At 51.6% G+C, this 23,552-nt stretch overlaps 1 protein-coding gene across 27 annotated transcripts in view; it reads left to right on the top strand.

The window, feature by feature from the left end:
• Positions 1-23,552, top strand: part of KIAA1755 — a 45,833-nt gene that overhangs the window by 14,018 nt on the left and 8,263 nt on the right. For 12 of the 27 annotated variants that reach the window (XM_085003290.1, XM_085003288.1, XM_021077677.2 and 9 more), the window contains 9 exons: positions 4,085-5,435; positions 6,131-6,328; positions 11,142-11,265; positions 13,853-13,946; positions 14,914-15,000; positions 16,345-16,461; positions 18,917-19,015; positions 20,672-20,820; positions 23,365-23,503. In XM_085003290.1, the coding sequence (XP_084859416.1) occupies positions 4,085-5,435; positions 6,131-6,328; positions 11,142-11,265; positions 13,853-13,946; positions 14,914-15,000; positions 16,345-16,461; positions 18,917-19,015; positions 20,672-20,820; positions 23,365-23,503 (2,358 nt within the window). Of the gene's footprint in view, positions 1-4,084; positions 5,436-6,130; positions 6,329-7,186; positions 9,360-9,960; positions 11,266-13,852; positions 13,947-14,913; positions 15,001-16,344; positions 16,462-18,024; positions 18,175-18,916; positions 19,016-20,671; positions 21,346-23,364; positions 23,531-23,552 lie in introns of those variants that run through there. The other 15 variants (XM_085003291.1, XM_085003289.1, XM_085003287.1 and 12 more) reach the window with 9 other exon arrangements.

The following is a 23,552-nucleotide window of genomic DNA, read 5'->3' as shown; positions in this document are numbered from 1 at the left end:
ATTGTGATTGGCTGGGCTTAAGTCCTGAGTCCCTGCTTGGACCAATCAGTGTGGTGAGAGGAATGGAGTACCAGGATTGGCTAAGCTTGGATCCTGTGTCCATCCCTGAACCAATCACTGCAGCCAGGGAAAGGGGTACCAGGATTGGCCAGGTGGGTCCTGTGTCCATCTCTGAACCAATCACTGCACCTAGGAGCATGGAGTACCAGGACTGGCCAGGCTTGAGCCCTATGCCTACCTCTGTGGTCAGAAAGTGAAGATTGTTTTAAGAAAAGGGTGGAGAGAGAACTTTGGAGACTGAATCCTTAGATGCTGCTGCTGGAACTTGCCCACACCCTTCGCAGAGTTGCTGACTCCGCCCTGCTCTTCTGTTATTCAATATCCACCCCTGCTGCCCCAGCCTCAAGAATCACTGAGAGCATCTTAGGTCCTCCTAGCTTTTCCTGAGTTGCTTATGCCTGTCAGGGACCTGGCACATAAGGAGCACAAAGTAGGAGGGGGGACCATGAGCATCATTTCAGGGATAGAAAGAAATTGAATGGAGCAGCTAAAAGTTCAGGCTTAGGTGCCGGAATTAGGGATGGATAGAACTGAAAGGAAACAGGTCATTCGTTTAAGGCACTTAAAACAGCACCTGGCACATAGACATAGCTCCATACACATTCGCCGTTCTTACAGGAGAAGGAAGATTCTCATTGACACACTACAGCCAATTTCCCCATGTCCATGTTGACATTATTTCAGCCATATCCTTCCCCATCCTTGCTTCTTCTCCCTGATGAGCTATACAATCAGCTGCTCCCTTTATTTGGCCATTAAAACTGCATTTGTGGGGCCCCTTTCCCTGTTTCTTCCAGGGGCAAGGGTTACAACAGTTTGGTTTCTCTGTTTTTAATTATTGGTAACTTTAATTGTAATTATAAGTGAATTTGTGTCACCTCAGAGCAGGGGGTAGTAACATGGGATTAATGTGTGCCCTCAGGGGTCAGGAGCCCCAGGTTCAAGTGCAGACTCCCTCACTACGAAATTGAGGGGGATCCACATCACCTCTTTGAGCTTCAGTTTCCTTATGTGGGACGTGGGAATGTCAATGACACCTCACCGAGATGATCAACACAGCTTAGCACAGAGCCTGACATGAGCGAATTGCTCACTAGCTGCCGGCTGTTACCGTCTCGCTGCCTCCTTTCTTCCTCTGAAACAAGAACGTGCCAGCCTTGGAGCTCCCGTCGTGGCTCAGTGGTTAACAAACCCATGAGGATGCAGGTTCGATTCCTGGCCTCGCTGAGTGGGTTAAGGATCCAGCGTTGCCGTGAGCTGTGGTGTAGGTCCCAGACGTGGCTCAGATCCCTCACTGCTGTGGCTGTGGTGTAGGCTGGCAGCTGCAGCTCCAATTCTACCCCTAGCCTGGGAACCTCCATATGCCACGGGTGTGGCCCTAAAAAGACAAAAAAACTAGATACTCATGTTGCAACAGAACAAAGGGTGGGGGAAAAATGTAATTGTAATGTATACATGTAAGGATAACCTGACCCCCTTACTGTACAGTGGGAAAAAAAAAAAAAAGAATGTGCCAGCCTCCAATTCTGCATTTATAACCACTGGCACTAGCCAGCCAGCCACCATCAATGAAATCTAGTGGGGCCTGGGGACAAATATAGCCCACTTTAAAAGTGAAGCTCTAGGCACAAGTCCTGCCTTTGCTGCTTTTTAGCTGTGTGACTGTGAGGCAGTTCTTTCACCCCCGTGAGCCTCAGTTTTCTCATCTGTAAAGTGAGGATAATAATTCCCAAACTGCTTGCACCACTGAGTTACTCTGAATCACATAAAGGGATTGTAACTGTCATTTCTGTGGTGCTTTGCTATTGCAAAATACCGCTGGGCTATTTTGTCTCCTTCACTGAGGAGGTGAGGGAAAGGATGTTGTAAATAGCAGAGGGCCATGTGAAAAGGGAGGTATGGGAATTCCGGTCGTGGCTCAGCAGTTAACGAACCCGACTAGCATCCATGAGGATGTGGGTTCGATCCCTGGCCTCGATCAGTGGGTTAAGGATCTGGTGTTGCCATGAACTGTGATGTAGGTTGCAGACACGGTTTGGATCCTGTGTTGTTGTGGTTCTGGCATAGGCGGCAGCTACAGTGCCGATTGGACCCCTAGCCTGGGAACCTCCATGTGCCACAGGTGTGGCCCTGGAAAGACAAAAAGACCAAAAAGGAAGAAAAGAAAAAGGGTGGTATAACTCAGAGATTCCTGGGATTTATGGATATGAAGAGTCCCAGAGACAGGTGGATCTATAGTGTAACTGAAATGAACTGATTTATCAACGTGGTAGGTGCAAGTATGGTCAGATCTCATTATTTATGCAATTAATAATTCCAGGAAACACTTGCTTAATTATCAGGAAGTTCAGTGTCACTCTCTGGAGGTATCTCATATACACATCCAAATTACCTGAGATTATCTGGGGCTTATTCAATCCGCAGGGATCAGACCAGACTCTTCCAAAAGTCAGATGGGCAAAGACCTGTTGTCCCTCTGGCCAAGCTGTTGTTTCTGTTGTTGCCACATGGTGTCACCGTTGAACACTGGGCCTGTACAGCCCTGGCAGTCTCATGGAATGGCTCAACTCAGGGTTACTGTGTGGAGGCTGCCCTGGGATGACTTGCTGTGTCTACCTTTGCAGAGACTTGCTGGAACCTTCTCTTCAAAAAAAATTTCACAATTGAGACTCACCTGCTGCGTTGTCAACCACTAATAGGAAGTAAATAAATAATAAACAGATAAATATTCTGGGTCTGACATTCAGACCCACAACAGTGGAATGAATTTTCAGGGCCTTCCAGCAAAGTTAGTGGCAAGATCAGCTTTCCTAACTTCTCACTTAGTAGTGTCTCGACTTCACTCTGAAATCACTCTACAAAGTAGAGAACAAAACAAAGGCAATAAATAACTTTTTTAAAAAGCTGGAAATCCTGCCATTTCTCAAAAGGCCAACATTGTCAAAAGGAGAGGGAAGTAATAGCTGAACAGCTTTTTATATGTTGCCCATTGTATTCGTTTTTAAAAAACAATGTATTTGAAATGTATGTATTTATAATTTCACTTAATTCTCATGCAACTAAATAATACCAATATGTATTGTTATTCTTTTTTCTTTTCTTTTCTTTTCTTTTTTTTTTTGTCTTTTTGCCATTTCTTGGGCTGCTCCCGCGGCATATGAAGGTTCCCAGGCTAGGGGTCAAATCAGAGCTGTGGCCACCGGCCTACACCAGAGCACCAGAGCCACAGCCACTTGGGATCTGAGCCGTGTCTGTGACCTACACCACAGCTCACGCAACGCCGGATCGTTAACTCACTGAGCAAGGGCAGGGACCCAACCCGCAACCTCACAGTTCCTAGTCGGATTCCTTAACCACTGCACCACGACCGGAACTCCTGTATTGTTATTCTTATTTGCAAATAGGGAAGTTGAGGCTCAAAGAAGTTAAGTAATTTGCACAAATTAGTGAGTCAGACCTTGGAACCCAAAAGTGGAGAGTTTAGTTTAAGTGGGCTTGAGAGACGTTTTCATGGATGAGGAGAAGGGAGCCAGCAGGAGCCAGCGCTGAAAGGTGCTTGCTAACTAGTGCCTGACACGCAGAGCTTTTCTTCCTTGGCCCAGTAGGCTCGCAAGTATTTTCAAGGTCAGGACCAGGACTAGGGTGAGGCAGGAGGCATCGAAGGCATGACTTTTAAGGAGGCGCCCACTCTCGGGGCTGTGCGACTTACAGGATGCTAGGAGTCGGTCCTCCCTGGATGCCGCATCCTAGGCACCTCTCTTGGGGCTGTGTGACTTCCAGCATGCTGAGAGTAGGTCCTCCTTGGATGCTGCATCCTAGGCACCTGCGTTGGAGCTGTGTGACTTACAGGATGCTGATAGCAGGTCCTCTCTGGATGCTGTGTCCTAAGCACCTCTTTTGTCTCATCTGCATCTCTGACCTGTTCAAGGTTCTTTCTGGGGGGGGGGGAGGTGGAGAAGGAAGCAAACTCATGGGTGGGGCTTTCAGGGCTGGATTCTCTGATGCCACCCCTTTCTCTTTGCAGGCCCCCTACTCACACTGCCTGTTCCTGCATGAGGGCTGGCCATTGTGCCTGCGAGATGAGGTTGTGGTCCACCTGGCACCCCTCAATCCCCTCTTGTTGCGCCAGGGTGACTTCTACCTCCAAGTTGAGCCCCAGGAGGAGCAATCCGTTTGCATCATGATCAAGTGCCTCTCTGTGGACCTCCGCACAGTGGACACGAAGCCTGTTCCTATGTCAGCCTATGCTATGCTTTTCACCCAAGCCTGGCTGGAGGCCATCAACAGTGACTTTGAAGGAGGTCCCCTCCACAATTGCTTGGTAGCTTCAGAAGATGGGGTAGTCTCCGTGCCCTGGACCAAGATAGCCAGCCCAGAGTTTGTGGATGACAGACCCCAAACAGAGAATGTCCTCTCCCCAGCCTGGGGGTCCCTTCAATTAGAGGCACTGGATTTGAGCAGCTCTCAAGAGCTGCACCAGGCCAGATCCCCAGGCAGCCAGGTGCTGCTCACCCGGAGTTTGGCCAAGGGCAAGAGCAGGACGCGTGGGAACAAGTACCCAGGACTCATCAAAGTGGAGCCAGCTGGGCCTGGGGAGGTGGCCTTCAGGATGGACGATGTCACCAGCCAGGACTTGGAGGGAGATTATGTGGCTCTCGTGGACTTTTCCCAGGAGAGCAGAGGAGGGTCTCCCATTCAGGAGGTGGGCACATCCAATGGGTACCCTTTGGGGGCACTGGAGGAGCTAGCTGGAACTAAGGAGATCCCTTTCTGTGAAAGTATGCTGCCTCTCTCATGGGCTAAAGGGAGGTCTTCCTTGGAAAAATGGGCTTGTGAGAGGCCAGAAAGCTTGGAAGAAGAACTCTGCGTTTGGGGCTTGAGGAGAAAGCCTAATGATAAAGTTCCCACGCAAGACTCAGAACACCAGCCCCAAGACCCCTACCTCCACGTCCTTGTAAACCCACTGCATTGTGTCTCTGGCCTCGGGGCAGGTGTCTCAGAAGAGCCGGCTGCCACCAAGACACAGAGACTCCTGGGTAACCCAGAGAGTATGGTCCAGCTCAGGCCTAAACCAAAACAAGCATCCTCTCCCCGGCTGCGCCCGGCTTCTCCTTGTCCTGCTCCAGCCCCTGAAAACAGGATGGAAGACAGGACCAAACAGGGAAGGGGGAGACTTCCCAAGCCTGTGACCAGCCCAGGTCAAAACACCTCCTCCTGCAGGTCCCCCACATCTCGGCCCAAATTCTCATTCTTAAAGGGGCTGAGGCAAGCTGCTGTGCCCACCGAGAAAGCCTCACTCCAGCCCGATGGGCCCTGGAAGATCTTGTGTTCGCTCTACTCTCCCAAACCCAGCCGAGACCGGTGCTTGGGGAAAGGTAAGATGCCCTCTGGCTCTGCTGGAGGGGTAACTGTTCTCTGGATGTGATCAGGTGACAGAGTGGCACCGGCTGTCAGGGACAGTGCAGAGACTCTGCAGTCTCAGCGGTTTAGAGTACAAGGTGGCATGTCAAGAAGCTTGAAGTCTCATGGGTCTGGAATTGAGCAAGGTGTTGTGACCATGTGGAGATGGCCTGAGTCTACACCCCAGCGTGGCCATGTACTGGCTGGGTGACCTTGATCAAGAACTTAACCCCTCTTGGGACTTCCCGTCGTGGCTCAGAAGGCTACCAACCTATCTAGTATCCACGAGGGTGCGGGTTTGATCCCTGGCCTTGCTGAGTGGGTTCTGGATCCAGCATTGCCATGGGCTGTGTTGTAGGTCACAGATGCGGCTCGGATCCCACGTGGCTGTGGCTGTGGTGTGGGCTGGCAGCTGTAGCTTAACCCCTCTAAATCTGGATCTCTCTCTCTCTCAATCTGTGCAATGGGGATCTCACCTGCCTCCTAGAGTTATTGTGAGTTCTAGAGACGCACCAGACATAAGGAGCTTAGCACAATGCCTGCCACACAGAAGGAGATCAATGTTGGAAGCTATAGTTATTAGTCAGAATGTGAAAGCGAAAACATCTCCCCTGGGGAAAAAATTCATCTTCTGCTTAACGCCCTTTCCTTTGTTGCTGCTTTTTTCCAGCTGGAACAACTCAGACCAAAACATCTGGCCCAGACGCTGACTCAGACCCACTGACAGAGGAAAAGACTGGCTTCCCAGAGGCTTCTGCAGACCGTCCAGAAAAAAGCCCTGCTCTGGATGAGGAACCACCAGGGTTTGAGCCCAGGATTGGGGCTCTGAGCGTGGAGATCCTCCATTCCAGGATAGCATCCCTGCCAGGTCCTCGGATTGGAGGGGAGGGGGAGAGGAGGGAGCTGTGAAGGTGGGGATGGGGCTGCCTGAGCATCCTCGGATGCTGGTGGGTGTAGGGAAGGCAGGGAAAGTCATGGAGGCCTGTGTTCTGGACCAAGCCTCCCTGGGACTCAGATGCTTCATCTTTCCAGTGATGGAGTTGGATGATATGAAAGCAATTTCTAGGAATTCATCCATCCTACTTTCAGTGAGGTCTTCAAGATGGCTGTCTTGGGCCAGGTTTCCTAGAAGCAGAGCCTAAGACAGGGACCCTTGAGAAAGTGATTTGATTCGATTCTATCCTATCCTATCCTACCCTACCCTACCTATTCTATCCTACTTTTTAGGGCCACACTTGCGGCACATGGAAGTTCCCAGGCTAGGGGTCAAGTTGAAGATGCAGCTGCCAGCCAACACCACAGCCACAGCGACGCTTGGGATCCGAGCCCCATCTACGACCTACGCCACAGCTCATGGCAATGCTGGATGCTTAACCCAACTGAGTGAGGCCAGAGACTGAACCCCCATCCTCATGGATACCAAGCTGAGCCACCACGGGAACGCGGGAAAGTGATTTTCCTGAAGGTTACTCTCAGGGGACGGGGAGTGAGGGAAGCAGGGAGGGGCGGGGGAGGAGTGAAGCCCGGATGTGGCCTGATGCCCTGGGGGGCTCCGGAGCATGAATTGCACCACAGAGATGAGTCCATCTTAAGGTGCGGCGGGGGGGACAGGGTTTGCTGGCCCCTTGTCCACCTGGATCTGTCCATCATCAACTGCAGGCCGACCTGGGATGGGGGGTGCAGGTGAGCCTGTGATCCGGTTCAGCAGAGGGAGTTCTTCAGCCAAGGGGGCATCTGTGAGCCAGTTTACAGCCAATACTTACAGCCTCTGGGGGGTGGGTGTCTGGCCTGATGAGGGGGTCTGGTTGGGACTTTAATATCCTCCAGGACTGACAGTGTTATCATTCCCTTTAATATTTATTCATCTTTGCAATAAATATTTATTGAGCACCTGCTATGTGCCAGGCCCTGGGCTTAGCACTGAGGATTTGGCAGGGAACCAAGCCTGCTCCCAGGAAGTCAATAGTCTAGTGGTGGGAAGAATTTAACAGGTTATTCGGATAGGTGATTACAATCCAGTGTGAAAAAAATGTGACCCTGGGGCATACAGGAGGCTGTGGGAGGACAGATACGGCCCCCGGCCCAGGCTTGGGGTAAAGGAGAAGTCGGGGAAGACTTCCTGGGGGAAGTAATGTGAAGTTCAGTCATAGAGTGTGAGTAGGTGTTACGCATGTAAAGTGGTGGGAATGGTGTTCCAGGCAGAGGGAATAGCATGTGCAAAGTTCTGGCAGCAAGAGTAATCACAGTGCTTTCTTAGAACTAATTGTCCTGCAATTCTGTTTTACTTCGTGGACTTCTAAATCTCTGCAGGACATGTCCACGGAGACATTGCTCTGTCATTGTGACGCTCCTGTCATTTTGTCCTCTTCTTGGTTGTCTTTGTCGAAGCTTTTGCTCTTTGTTCCCATATTAATTGCATACAAAGTCTCCTGATCCTTTTAGGGCTGTCATGTTCCAAGAGCTCAGGTTTTATCCATCAAAGACCCCGTTCTTTGAGGCAGGAGATACTCGTTCTAGTTCCAGCTCTACCTCTAGCTCCCTGTGTGACCTAGGAGGAATCACTTGCCCTCTCTGAGCCTCAGGCTCCTCCTTGCATAAGAGGAGGAGAGGAAACAGACTGGACTTAACTCTCTGTCACTCTTTCCACAACTGTACTCTCTTGTAACTTGTCTGGCTTCCATCATAGACAGATGGGGCCCAAGTGCCTGGACCGTGCCTAGCACAGAGTCAGTGCTCAAAAACTACTTGAGCAAATGAATGTTCTCCATGTGGCCCTTCTTTCCTTTCCCTCCCTTGACCGCCTCCATCAGCGATCTTGTCCCAGGGGTTGAAATGTCACCCTGAACTCTTGGTTGCTCTGTCTGTATCCTTAAAATCATTGTCTTTAAAATGTCTAGATATTTTGTATTCTTCCTAAGAATATATTCACACTTGGGGTGGTTTTTGTTTTGTTTGTTTTTTGTTTTTTTCTTTTTAGGGCCGCCCTCGTGGCATATGGAAGTTTCTGGGCTAAGGGTGGAATCAGAGCTGCAGCTGCCGGCCTAGAGCTCAGACACAGCAACACCAGATCTGAGCTGCATCTGCGACCTGCACCGTGGCTTGTGGCAAGGTTGGATCCTTAACCCGCTGAGCAAGGCCGGGATTCCAACCCACATCCTCACGGATACTATGTGGGGTTCTTAACCCGCTGAGCCACAAAAGAACTCCCACACTCGTTTTTATATAAAAAATGCTTTAGATTGCTTGCCAGTTAAACTGCGTATCATTTCCCTGCACACTTGGAGTGACTGCCTCAGAAAGGCAGTTTGGTGGCTTTGGGTCACCCTCATCCCCCGCCACCTCCCCACCTGCTGTCCCCATCTCCTCCTGAAACTGCTAACCCAAAAGTGAAGCATGCAGCTTCCAGGCAGGCTCTGAGGTGCTGCTGATGGTGTTCCTGGCAGCATCTGGGGCAAAGGGACCTCCCAGGTGAAGGCAGCTCAGGCGGACAGCTGCCCATCCCTCCAGTGCCCTCAGCCAGCATCTGTGCCCAGAGCCCTGTTCTGGGCAGGGCTTGCCCTCCCCAGGCCTCAGTTTCCTCATCCATAAAATGGCTCCAGAGACATAATATAGCATTTCCTGACCTGAAGACCCCTATGTCTCTGAGAGGATTTCCATGGGTTATGGACAAACATCTTTAACTTTGTAAGTTAGGCAGTTTTTTTCATGGTTTAATTATTACCTTTTAAAAACTTTTTTGATAAACAATTTCCAGCATACAGAAAAGTAGAGACTATAGGATAATGAGTATCCATATAGCTGTTGCTGAGATTTAATAAATCTTAACATTTGGCCACATTTCATCCTTTTTTTTTTTTTTTTCCCATTTTTGGCTGCCCCACAGTATTTGAAGTTCCCAGGCCAGGGATCAGACCCAAGCCACAGCTTTGACCTATGCCACAGCTGGGGCAATGCTGAATCCTTTAACCTTCTGTGCTGGGCTGGGGATCAAACCTGCATCCTACTGCTGCAGAGATGCTGCTGATCCCATTGTGCCACAGTGGGAACTCCTCCTCTTTGTTTATTTTTTCAGAAGTGTTTTAAAGTGAATTACACATCTTCATATTTTACCTGTAAATATTTCAATGCACATCTGTTAACTACGAGGACATTTCCCCTATAACCACAGTGTCATTTAGCACACCTAACAAAATTAGAAATAATTCCTAATATTCCTCAATACCCGGCTCATTTTCAAATTTCCCATATGGCCCCCAACAAAATGTTTTCCTTCTGGGATTTCTAAACGACTGTTAGGAAAAATCAAACCCATGCTATCAAGAGGATATAAACATATATGCATATATATTAAATATATGTATATACACACAAACACGTCTATACTTGTGTATACATACAAATGTATTAATATATATATTTTAGTAGAAAAATACATATACAAATGTAGTTTTTTTTTTTTTTTCTTTTTAGGGCCACACTCATGCACATGGAAGTTCCCAGGCTAGGGGTCCAGTTGGAGCTACAGCTGCTGGCTTATGCCACAGCCACAGCAACGCAGGATCCTTAACCTAGGAACCTCCAGGCCAGGAATTGAACCCACATCCTAATGGATCCTCAGGTTCATTAACCACTGAGCCACGATGGGAACTTCCTTTGCAAATGTGGATTTTTAAGTTTTAAAATTATGTCACATTTTCAAACATGTGCAAGAATGTTCTAGATGGTTGCTCCCCTGTGTAAGGCAGCACGTGTGAAGGTGGCTAAGTTTGTCCAAGGTGTCATGAGCTACAAAGGGTCTAACATACCTACCCATGGTGGCGGGTTGTGCCTGCATGGAGTAGGTGGCTGTCACTTCAGGGCAGCCTTGAGTGAAGGGACCCTGGCGGGCAGTGCTCTGAGCCCAGGGTGCAGGACGGGCCCAGATTCCACAGACCTGCGCCTCTTTCCCCTACTGTATTCCCTCTTCCCCACAGTGTACACAGGCTGTGCTGACCCCCTTGGTCTCAGACTCTTGACCCCTGTGGGAAGAGGGGGGCACCCAGCCCTGATTCCTGGAACAGGAAATAGTCTGTGAAGAACTCACGGCTGGAAGTCTGCAAGAATAAATAGTGAGCTGGCGGCCACAGCTGCACACTCACCCCTTGGGGGCTGAGACAAAGGGATAAGGATCATTGTAACAACTGCTGTTCATGAGCCCCTTGCCCTGTGTTAAGTGCTTCTCAGAAACTGTTTCATTTAGTCTGTGACATAACCCCCAAAGCTCCACATTGTTTTCGCCCCCATTTAGCAGATGAGGGAACGGAGGCTCAGAGACACACGGACTTGCCTAAGGACACACAGCAAGTCAGTGCAGAGCTGGCACTTACACCCTGGTCTGTGTGACCCCAAAGCTCATTCTGCAAGCTCTGCTTCCCAGGGTGCCCAGTTCAGAGGGGATCCAGAGTGGGGGTGAGGGGGCCTCTGCATGGAGGAAGGCTTCAGAGATGATTTTTCTGAGGAAGTGGCTTTTGAGCAGGGTCTTGAAGTATGAATAGGAGTTCAGAGTTCACAGGGGAAAGAGAGAAAAGGCATTCCAGGCAAAGGGACCAGTATGGGCAAAGGCCTGGAGGCCACAGAGCAGGTTCCCATGGTGGGGACTCCACCAAAGCTCTCCGCACTCACATGTGCACTTTCTCCTCTAGGCGGCCGGGACAGGGCGGGGCGGCCTCTGCTTCTGGTGTCGACCAGCAACGGCCTCTGGGAGGCGCCATGGTGCACGGCCTCAGAGGTCGCCAAGCTGTTCTCCTACCTGTGCACCATCCCCAGGTAAGGGGTTGGGCCAGCCTGACCCCTCCATCCCCCCTCGACCTCCCAGCCCAGAGCCCGGGACCAGGTACCACATGGAGAGGCTCCATAGCCTTCTGTCCAGTCATCTGCTGCCAGAGCCAGTGCTGAGCCTGCTGCTGCAGGAAAGCAGGACAGACCTGGTCCCTACCATCTGGGCGTTCCCAGGCTGCTGGGGGAGGTGGGCGGTGTGCAAGAAACAGACGGTCGCAAGCAACTTGCAAGGGTGTTAGTGTGAGGAAGGAAGAAAACAGCGGGCTATTGTAGAGGGATGTTCGCAAACTGGACATGCATCAGGATCATCTGGACCCCTGTTAAAACAGGTAGCTGGGCCCCCTCCCTGGAGTTTCGGATTCCGTAGGCCTGGGTAAGGCCTGAGAATGTGAATTTCTAGCACGCTTCCTGGTGATACTGATGCTGCTGGGTTGGGGACAGACTTTGAGAGCCACTCTTACAGGATAGGGCATGGGGCAGGATGGGGTGGCTTAGTTCAATGGAGAAATCAGGGAAGGCTTCCTTGAGGAGGTGATTTTTGAGCTGGCATCTTAATTATAACTATTTCTTGAATAAATGAAGGAAAGGGTGAGTGAGTGAATGAATGAGTGAGAGAGCAAAAGAATGAGTGAATGATGAGTGACCAGGCTGAATTCTAACACTGGCCCTCCCTTCTGCCTCTCAGACTTCCTGTTGGACTGGGGGTGGAAAGAGGCACCATCTTTCCTCTGAGTCCCAACCTCCAGCCAGGGTGGTCCCAGAATGGTGTTTGCTTGGGACTGTGGCTATAGATCCCAACCTAGAGGTTCTGCAGCTGGCATAGAGGGTAGAGGGACTGATGGAACCTTTTAGAAACTTCTTCAAGGACCCCAACCCACAAGAGCCACCACTGCCACCTGCTGGCCACTGAGACTTTTTCCTTCCTCTTGTCCAGGGTGGAGTGGCTTTTCTGAGCTGAGGGGGAGATGGGACCCCCTCCTTTTCTGTGCTCACAAGTGGTCAGCTTGGTAGACAGAATGCTGGAATTCCACCAACTTGCTGTGTGACACGGGGGTAGTAACCTCCCCTCTCTGAAGCTCACCTAAAAGAAAGGGATGACCAAGTGGGCTCTGAGGACTGAGCATGGTCACGAGAGGTGGGAGTGGGGTGCCGTGTGAACCATGCACTGGGTTCTCACGTGCTGGGCTTGCCTCTCCCCTCCTGCTTTGAACCACCATTGCTGGGCACCTGCCCTGGGCCCGGCTTCATGCTGGGCTGTGCTAGGGACCCGGACGCTCTCATATCCGGGCCTGACCTCTGGGGGCCTCCAGGCTGGCGCTGGAGACAAGTGTGGGCACAAACCTCCCTCCCAGTGTGGGCATAGCCAGAGGCAGTCGCAGTGTGGGCCATAAAGTCAGGGACCTGGCCTCACCTCCGAGAGCCTCCTCCCACTGCCGGGTCACCACCCTGTGCCTGGGGTTCCCCTCCTAGAATGGGGTAACAGCGGGCACATACATCCCCGTTACTCTGCGCAGCCCCTGAGTACCTCACAGTAATGAATCCATCAGCGTGCACCACGGCCCCCAGAAACCCGCACAATAATTATCTCCTGTACGAATGGGAAATGAACCCCAGAGAGGTGAAACAGCTTGCCCAGGGGATGCTGGCCTCCACCCCACACTGGCCTTCTCTGGTTTTGTCCATCAACTGAGTGGTTATAAGGCTTGAAGGCAGTTGGGAGTTGTTTTTCCAACCTGGCTGAACGGCCAGGGCACATGGGACCACAGACTCCCTGGCTCCATCCCCTCCCTACCTGCTGGACAGAATTCTTGGGGGATGGAGTGGGGGTGGGAGTGAGGTATCAGTATTTTAGCAAGTCCTGACCATTGGGCTAGTTTGGAAGATCCTCAAGGAATCACTGAAAAGCGCACAGTGAACCAGTGAGGATATTTTGGCTGCAAGTAACAAATTCTAATTCAAAATATCTCTGTGATAAGAAATGTGTCACTCTAGATCTCTTCCTTGTATCTCTTTGTAAGAACTTTTAAAGGAGAGAATATCTTTCCCAGAAGGCCCCAGCAAAATTCCCACACATCTCATTGGCCAGAAAATGTCACATGGCTCCTATCTAAACCAATCATTGACCAGGGGAATTGGGTACCTACGTTGGCCTCAACCAATCAGGAGACAGTCGGGGGGCGGCATGGTTATAGTGAAGGAATTGGATTCTTGAATAAAATGAGCCTTCTGCTCATACAGAAAAGGTGGATGAAGGTTGGGTGACTCACCTACTGCAACTGGGGTAGAGGCTTATAGTTTATGATTATTAGGTGTAAGAGAGGGCTGTGCGGGGGGCTGTGGGAGCACCAAAGAGGGAGCAATGGACTCTCCCTACAGAAGAATCATGGAAGGCTTCCTGGAAGTGGGTATGTGTCAGTGGCAGGAGGAGGCACTGGAATTTTGCCTGGTGGGTTGAAGAGTTTACCTGTATATCCAGGCTTCTAGCAGCCAGTTTCCCTCACCTCCCACTAGGTCCTTTGCCCTGGTGGGCCCTGGTTCACCCAGCAAGACTGCCAATTCTATTTACCACCCACAGGCCTGAAGATAAAACCCAGGGGCTGGCAGTCGTGATCGATGCCAGGAAACAGCCCCCACATCCTGGTCTGGTCAGTGCCCTGCAGGCCACCCAGGTGAGTGGGAGGTGGGCAGCCTCAGCCTAGCAAGTCTTGGGAGCACTGGGGGCCTTTTGATAGTCACAGATCCTGAGGAGGTCAGAGCTGGGACCAGGACCCTAGGCAGGGAGGGATTCTTAGCTGCAAATAACAGAAACCCCAGCCCCAACACGCTTATAGACAAAGGGTATTCATGGGTTCCTGTGACTGGACAGTCAAGAGTTAAACCCAGCTCTAAGTATGGCTTGATTCACAGGCTCAAATATTGTCACCAGGATCTGGTTCCTCTCTCTGCATTTCTAGCTCCTCCTGGGAGAGTGCTCTTCTCAGCCAGGTTCTCGTCTTGGTGGCAGTCTGGTTTTTGGCGGTTGTGACTTCATACAGTTTTTCATTCAAATCCAGTAGGAAAGAGCGATTCTTTTCCCAGAAGTCCTGGCAAAAGTTGCTTTTGTCTCCCTAGCCCTACTGGCTCAGGTGTCCATCCATCAGCCAATCTCCGTGGTCAGGGGAAGGTGACACACTCATGGACTTGGGCTTGGCCCATGTGAACCTCCTGAACTGAGAATGGGGGAGGGATGAGATTCCGAACCAACCAGTATGGCAGCCAGATAAATGGGAGTTTGGCCCATGCTCACCTCAGGGTCTGACCTCCCCCTTCTCTTCCTCCTCCTTCTCCCGTTACGATGGGGAAGCTGAGACCCAGCAGGGGCGGGGCAGCTAGGGAGTTTACGGCCCAGCTTGGAGCTGCTGTGACTTCTTCCTGTGACTCCCAGTGGGTCATTGGACTCATCCTCCAAATAAGGATCCCAGCTCTCCAGATCATGTACGGGTCTCAGCCCTTGGGGACCCCCCACCCCTGTCCCCGTGGCCCCCTTGCCCACGACGTATCAGGGAGGCTCAGCCAAGGCCCCTGGTTCCTCCAGCAAGATTGCCCATGCTTGCCAATTCCTAGGCACGTCGGCTCTGAAATTGTTCCCTCTGACAGGCTCTCATCCCAACCTCCATCGGTGCTTTGCTCTTCCTGGGGGAGAAGGAGGCTGCTCTCCAGCTGGAGGCGTTACCTGGCATCCAGGTGAGGGGGAGGGCAGCATCCACTGAGGCGGAGAGGAGCTGGCTTTGAACTGAGCCGGGTGGGGGGGATGGTAGAATTCACGAGCTAGGAGAGGCCCTGGAATAATGGGGTGTTGGTCAATTAGATGCTGCAACTCTCCAGCCCTGCCCGTGAGGCAGCCAGTCCCAAATCAGTCCCAGAATTATTTCTCCCTGGCAACCCTGGCAGCTCCTGCCAGGCCCTCCCACGTGACTGAGAGTGGCACGTGGCCTGAAACCTGATTGAAAGCTTCATGTAGGCAACCCCTCCCCGCTTCTTCTCAGCTGGGGAAACTGAGGCCCAAGGCCCCACAGCAAGCTGGAGGCAGAGGCGCCCTTTCTGCATGCCGCCACCTGGATCTCCCTGTGTCTTTCTCCCTAGTTTGTCTCAGCATCGCCAGTGCAGATGCTGACTTGATTCGGGACTTCACAAGAAAGAGGCTGGAGCTCTCTTGAGTCAGGGCCACGTGCCACAGTCACGAGCATGGGCACCCCGCCCCCTGTCCTGTTTTAGGAAGTGATTTTAAAGGTCTCCTTCTACCTCTTGGTTGGTGAAGAGGCAGATTGTGAGCTAGAGATATACTCTTCAAGCTTAGAGGTGCAATGAATCTCTGGGGGATACTGTCAACGTGCAGGTTCTGCTTAAGTGGCTCTGGACAGGGCCTGAGAATCTGCATGTCTAGCATGCTCCTAGGTGGACCACATTTTAAGTACCAGGGATGCAAAATGAGCTGTAGAAGCCCACAGAATCCTCCCCATCCCAAGCTTGGGTATCTGGAACTGTTCGTAGCATAAGCCTCAAGCTTCCCTGCCTGAGAGAAGCTTCCCTGCCTGGGAGAAGCCTCACTGCCTAGCCTCTCTTCCACGTTTCAGGGGATACTGTTAGGATTTGGTGACCTTTCTCAAACCAAGGAGATAGTACCTTGATGGGTCCTTAGAGAATAGTACAAGGATTAAAAAGAAGTTTCATGGCAAAGGCCAGCTTAATAGATTTGTGTGATGGCCTGGACAACCATGTCGAGAAAGAGCCCAGCTCAGAGGGAGGGCGTGCCGTGATTGATTGACGATGTCTGCCTTGGGCACAGAGTAGGAGTGGCAGTACGAATGCTGTTTATTTGCCACTCCTTACCCAGGGTCCAGGTCTCAATTTTGATTTGTCAGAGCTTCCAGAGAAGATCCTTAGCCCAGAAAGCAACACCTAAAGCCAGGGCCAGCGTTCCCCGTGGGAGTTGAGTGATGCTGGGGCATGCATCTGGGCAGGACCTTCTCAAAGTCTGTCTCTACCTTGGGTTCCCTGGTCCTTTTAACTTGCTTCTTTTGTCTGCAGGTAGAGGTGCTGCCCTCACTGAAGGCCCTCAGCCACCACGTGGACCCCAGCCAGCTGCCCACGGCCCTGGAAGGCCCCTTCCCCTACTGCCCCAGCGAGTGGGTGCAATTCTTCCAGGTGTCTAACCACACAGCCTTCAGCCCACACCCTCGCCCCTTCTCTTTCTCCCTCCACTGTCCTGCCCCATGGATCCACTGAGCTTATCAAGTTCAAAACCAGTCATTCAACCAAAATTTATACTGAGGGTGCAGAGTGGAGTGATTAAAAGCTCGGGCTCTGGAGCAGATGGCCTGGGTTCCAACCCCAGCTCTGCTGTGTGACCTTGGATAAGTGATATACCTTCTCTGAGCCCTTTTCGTCAATGACAGAATGGGGCATAGTAATAGCACCTCCTCATGGGGCAGATGTGAGGATTGAGTTAATGCGGGTGAAGAGCTTAGACGAGTGTCTGGCACACACTAAGAGCTCTGTTAATTTTTTTTTTTTTTTGGTCTTTTTGCCTTTTCTAGGGCCACTCCCGTGGCATATGGAGGTTCCCAGGCTAGGAGTCTAATCGAAACTGTAGCCACAAGCCTACATCAGAGCCACAGCCACTCAGGATCCGAGCCACGTCTGCAACCTACACCACAGCTCACAGCAACGTTGGATCCTTAACCCACTGAGCAAGGCCAGGGATCGAACCCGCAACCTCATGGTTCCTAGTCAGATTCGTTAACCACTGAGCCACGATGGGAACTCCGAGCTCTGTTAATATTAACTGCAATTCAATTCAACTCGAGGAGCTGGGGTCTGATGGGGAAGGCAGATGTGCCCCTTCCTGTAAGAGGGAGGAGGAAGGAAGGAAACTGCCAGGGCTGGGCTCCTTTCACGTGTGACCTCAATTCCTCTCACCCCATCCCTTCGAAGGGGCATCTCGTGCCCAGTTGAACCCTTGAGGACGCACAGGATGGGTGCAACTTCCACAACTGCACACAGGAACTTACAGGGCTTAAACCTGGACCCAGGGCAGATCAACCTCAGCCCTGTTCACAGTTGGGGCCAGAGAATTCTTTTGAGGGGCTCTGTTTGTGCACTGTCACATGATTAGCACCATCCCTGGCCCCTGCCCACTCTGACAATAACATCCTACACACTATGACAACCAAAAATGTCCCTAGACATTGCCAAGTGTCCCCTAGGGAAGTGGGGGGGAGGGAGAGAAACCATCCCCCACTGAGAACCACTGGTCTGTATTCGGATGTGGCGCTTTGCTTATTTGCTTCTGGCCCTAGTGCTTTTCCTTTTAAGATTGTATCTATTTGTGAAGAGACTATATGCTCAAAATTCAAATGGTGGTGTTCCTGTTGTGGCTCAGCGGTAATGAACCTGACTATTATCCGTGAGTAGGTCACAGACACGGCTCGAATCTGGTGTTGCTGGGGCTGTGGCGTAGGCTGGTAGCTGCAGCTCCAGTGTGAACCCTAGCCTAGAAACTTCCATGTGCTGCAGGTATGGCCCTAAAAACGACAAAAAAAAAAAAAAAAAATTGAAATGGTATGAAAGAATGTTCAGAAAAATCTCTTTTCCCTGCTTGTCCCTCACGCCCCCATTTCCCCTCTCCAGAAGCTCCAGTTAATCCAGTGACTTTTGAACTTTATTTTTGCTTTAAGACCTTCCCTTTAAATGAAATCTTATCTCTAGACCCAACACATACAACTGATAATGAGGATGACCGTGGATGCCATTCTAAGGGCCTGGCACAAATCAGTCCACTTTTGAACTCTCACGAGCCTCTAAGGCAGGAACTACTGTGATCCCATTTTACAGAAGAGGATGTGGAGGCACAGAGAGGTTAAGTAACTTACCCAAGGCCTCACAGCTAGTAAGAGATAGAGCTGGGCTGAAGTGGGACCCAGCAGAGCATGTCCTCCTCCCCCTGCCCTGTCATCCCTCCTCCCTTCCCCTCCCCCAGGGTAGCCACACTGGCCTGGGAGGGGGTCAGGCCTGTCTTCTTTCTTGTTCTCTCTCCTTCTCAGCATGAGTGGTTCTCAAACTGTGGTCCCTGGACCAGCAGCATCAGCATCACCTGGGAACCTGTTAGAAATGCACATTCTGGAATTCCCATTGTGGATCAGTGGAATAAGAACCTGACTGGTGAAGATGCGGGTTCGATCCCTGGTCTAACTCAGTGGGTTAAGGATCTGGCATTGCCATGAGCTGTGGTGTAGGTCACAGACACGGCTTGGATCTGACATTGCTGTGGCTGTATCGTAGGCTGGCAGCTGTAGCTCCTATTAGACCCCTAGCCTGGGAACCTCCATATGCTTCAGGTGCACTCCTAAAAAGGAAAAGAAAGAAAGAAAAAGAAAGAAAGAAAGGCACATTCCCAGGCCCCACCAGAGAAACTAAACCAGAAACTCAGGAGCAGGGCTCGGCAGCCTGGATCTTAAGCAGCGCTCCAGGTGATGATTCTGATACAGCTGACACGCGAGAACCACTGCCTAATGTCCCCTGGTGTCCTCCTGGCGGGTGGGAGAGGCAGCATCTTCACTGGCCCAGGCTGACACCCCCACTCTGGCCTTTTCTCCTGCAGAAGCTGGATCCTTTCCTTGCTGATCTCTGGAGGGCCTCCTCCTTGCTAAAGGCGTCCATCAAGGAGTTGGAGAAGGGTGACCCCCCTGGAGGGGTGCAGGTGAGCCAGGAGCGTGAGGTGGGAAAGCCACACATCACCCTGGGTTCTGTGGCCCAAGGGCTCAGTGAAGGGGCCCTGTTTTCATTCATTCATTTAACTGATATTTATCGGACCATCATCATTAGGTGTCATGCCCTGGAGACCCATCCTGGAGCAAGTCGATTTGTCCCTGTCCTCATGGGGCTTTATGGTGTAGTAGTAGAGGTCATCATTTAAAAAGTAGATGAGGAGTTCCCGTCGTGGCGCAGAGGAAACGAATCAGACAAGGAACCATGAGGTCCCGGGTTCAATCCCTGGCCTTGCTCAGTGGGTTAAGGATCTGGTGTTGCCATGAGCTGTGGTGTAGGTTGCAGATGCAGCTCAGATGTGATGTTGCTGTGGCTCTGGCGGAGGCCAGTAGCTGTAGCTCTCATTGGAACCCTATCCTGGGAACTGCAGGTGCAGCCCTAAAAAAAGAAAAAAAATAAAGTAGATGAAGGTGTTCCCATTGTGGCTTAGTGGAAACGAATCTGACTAGCATCCATGAGGACGCAGGTTTTGATCCCTGGCCTCACTTAGTGGGTTAAGGATCCGGCATTGCCATGAGCTGTGGTGTAGGTCACAGACATGGCTTGGATCTGGTGTGGCTGTGGCTGTGGCATAGCAGCTGCAGCTCTGATTTGACCCCTAGCCTGGAAACCTCCATACGCTGCAGGTACGGCCCTAAAAAGACAAAAAAGTAAAAAAAATAAAAAGCAGATGAAAAATGGACATGTCGGAGTTCCCGTCGTGGCTCAGTGGTTAACGAATCTGACTAGGAACCATGAGGTTGGGGTTAGATCCCTGGCCTTGCTCAGTGGGTTAAGGATCCAGCGTTGCCTTGAACTGTGGTGTAGGTCGCAGACACAGCTCGGATCCCTCGTTGCTGTGGCTCTGGTGTAGGCTGGTGACTACAGCTCTGATTTGACCCCTAGCCTGGGAACCTCCATATGCCGCGGGAGCGGCTCAAGAAATGGCAAAAAGAAAAAAAAAAAAAGTGGACATATTACAAGTGGTGCTGAATGCTCTGAACGTAAGATTGAGCATAAAGGGGAAGGAGGGCCTCCCTGAAGAGATGGTATTGAAGTTGAGCCTTGAAGGTTGAGACGAAGGCTACCATGGGAACGGGAAGAGGACTGAGCTTGGTATGTTCAGGAAGAACAAGGAGGCCAGTGTGGAACAGAGTGGGGGAGGGGAAGGAGAGAACTGGAGGATCTTCTGGATCCATGGGGCTGTATCAGGGAGGAGTGGGGTTGAGATTTAATTCTAAACAAGCAGAGAAGCCACTGAAGTGTTCTAAGCAGTAGCTGCGGGATGATCAGATTGGTGCTTTGACATCCTTCTGGTTGCCATTCAGAGAACAGACTGCAGGGGGAGCCAGAGTGCTGTGGGGAGATGAGTGAAGAGGCTGGGATGGGTGTCCCAGCAAGACATGATGGCACTTGGAACTGTGAGGTTGCCATGGCAATGACAGGAAGCTCAGCTTCAGGAGCTGTTTTAAAGATAGAAAAGACACACTTTCGAGGGACCTTGAATGTCAGACTAGGGGAGTCAGGCGTGATCAGGGTGTGGGGAGCCCTGGATGGTTGTCGAGAGAGAGTGGGGATTGGGTCTCAGGCCACCTCCCTACCCTGACAGGAGGCCGCCAGGTGTCTGAGCAAGTCCAAGGAGCTGATGGAGGCCGTGCTGAGGGACCCAGGCCTGCTGAGCCTCCAGCGCGAAGGCGGAACCACCCTGGCCCAGCTGCAGCAGGAGGGCAGCAGGCTCAACTTCAACCCAGATGTCAGGTATGGACACCAGGCTTTTCCTCCTCCACCCTGTCCTGTTTCCCTGGCAGGGGGTCGGAGCTGAGGCCACTCTCTGAGGGGACACATAGGGCATGCCCCGGGGATGCCCAGGGTGGGGTATTTGCAGGGCCCACATCCTAGACTGAGGCTCAGTCATAGGACCCCATCTTGGCAAGTTTCCTGTCCCTTCTCTGCTACCCCTCCTAGCCCTGGACATAGTCAGGATGGGCATCGAGGACCGTTCCTGCCGTTTTTTGAACCCCCTCATGGACCAGGCAGTCTCTCTGACCCTGACACTGTGCTGAATGCTTTCGAGGATCCATCTCTTTTATTCTTCACAAGACCATGTGAGACTCACATCCTCCTATTTGGCAGGTGGATACTGAGGCTGAGCGAAAGGAAGTAAGAGCCAGGCTATCTGAGCACTAATCCCTGCGTCGCCTTGCCTTCCCTGGTGTGGGGACACAGCCTCGTGGTGTGTCAGGGTCTCAGGACTACAAAGCAAACAATACTTATTCCTAGAAAGTACCAATTTTCTTAAATATAGGGGTGGGGGAATCGGTAATTAAATCAGCCAGTAATTATAAATATTTTATCTCTATTAGAAGGAACGCAACTACAAAGTTTGCACAAGCTTCCAAGAACATTTTGTTTATTTAACCAACCCTAAATAGCTTAGTATGAACACAGCATTGTTCTAAGGGCTTTATGAATATTAACTTGTTTAATTTCCACCCACAAAGTGGATCTTAGTATTATCCTTGTTTTGTATGGGAGGAGCCTGAGGCTGTGAGAGAGGTTAAGTCACTTGCCCAGGGTCACAGCTGGGACATGTTGGGGTCAGGGTTTTGAACCCAGGCAGCCTGGTCCAGGGCTCAGCACTGCACCCACAGACAGATTCATGCGGATGTGAGTGCTGGGCAGTGGTGGGCCCTGATGCTGGGTGTGGATTCGTCTCTCTGCAGCTCTGGGTGGGGCTGGCATTGTCTTCCCAGCTTGCCCCTGTCTCACAGGCTGGGCCCCCAAGCCCCTCTGGTCCACCATAGGCCCCTCGAGACCGCTGGCCATTAGCATCTCCACCAGGGGGCGCTGTGGTCCCATGTGAGCCACTGCATGTTTGTTCTGCAGCCCCTGCCTGTCCACCCCTCCCTCCCTCCCTTTGCCAGACAGACTGGCATTTTCCATCCCATTCACATACCCTGGGCGCTCGCCCCTTCCCTGGAAGGGCAGTGACCCATGGGAAGCTGCAGACAGATGAGAAGGCTCAGAGCAAGCCTTCCTCCAGGAAAATGGGCTCCCTTATCGCTTCTTTTTCTTTTTCCTTCTAGGGCAGAGGAAAATGGGTGGGATTTGAGGGGTGTCGGAAGGCCCTGAGATTCCTCCCTTCACCCAAGTTTCACATGAAATCCCATCTGTGCCCCATCATTTATATCTTGCTGGCTTTGACCATTTTGTTGTTGTTGGTTTGTTTTTTTGGTTTGTTTTTTGTCTTTTTGCCTTTTCTAGAGCCACTCCCGTGGCATATGGAGGTTCCCAGGCTAGGGGTCGAATGAGAGCTACAGCTGCCGGCCTACGCCAGAGCCACAGCAACATGGGATCCAAGCTGCGTATGCGATCTACACCACAGCTCACGGCAACACAGGATCCTTAACCCACTGAGCGAGGCTGGGGATGGAACCCACAACCTCATGGTTCCTAGTCGGATTCATTAACTACTGAGCCACGATGGGAACTCCTTGACCATTTTTTAAAACGATATTCAGAAAAGGCCATAGACTGGGGTCCAACTCAGACTGCCATGCACGAGAGTCAGTTCCTCTTTCTGGACCTCAGTTTTCTCATCTGTAAAATGGAGGCCAGAGTGGAGAAGTGTGTTACCACCACTCACCATCATTGCAATAGAAATAACAAGCGCCAACAGCACCGTGGCCCGAGCACTGGGTTCAGTGTTTTGAGTGTGCGATGGTGGGATTACGCTGATGTCCAGGCGGTGCTCTGAGCCAGACTCGGTTGGCCCGGATGGGGAAGGAGCCTGGGCACTGAGATGTTTTAAGCTCCCAGAACAGGTTCTACTATGCAGCCAGGGTTGAAAGCCAAGGGGTTGGTTAGAGCATTTAATTCTCACAACCACTCTGTGAAGTGGGTCTTGTTATTCCCACTTTTTATAGCTGAAAAAAAAATGGAGACACTGAAAGGGGGAGAAATTTGCACAAAGTCCTATTACTAGAAAGTAGTAGGGCTGGGATTTGAACCTGGAACTTTCCAGCTCGATTCATACACTCCTAGGCAAAGGGAGGGTCATTTGGTTTCCCGCTGTGTCCTCTGGTCCTCCCAGTCCCACAGAGGGCCAAGGCTGAGGCCCAGAGAGGTGTGGGGACCTGTCCAAGGTCACACAGCAAGTCAGCAGCTGGAATGCCCAGGCCAGGACCACAGAGTGGGTGGGAGTCAGGGAGGCGGGCCTGTGTGGGGCAGGTGTGTTGGTGGGCAGGGGAGGGCAGGGGGACCAGCCTATTGCATTTTCTCTCACCTTCCTCGGCTCCCCAGGAGCCATCTGGCTGAAGCCACTGCCCTGTACAGCCTCGTGGACGAGCAGCTGCATGTCCTCGTCACCGCATCCAACCACCTCCTGAGGAGGCTGGGGCTCCGTGTCCGCCTGGGCCGCCTGGAAGCCGCCATCCACCAGGTGAGAGGAGGCTGCCCAGGGACTGGGGTGGGGGCGGGGGTGGGCCGGG

The sequence above is a fragment of the Sus scrofa genome, chromosome 17 (genome assembly GCF_054392235.1).
Source record: "Sus scrofa isolate SSC_HxYL_T2T_F1_AM1 chromosome 17, Sscrofa_HxYL_maternal_Yorkshire_Landrace_v2.0, whole genome shotgun sequence".
NCBI classification, from domain to species: Eukaryota; Metazoa; Chordata; class Mammalia; order Artiodactyla; family Suidae; genus Sus; species Sus scrofa.
This window is presented reverse-complemented; position numbering and strand designations above follow the sequence as displayed.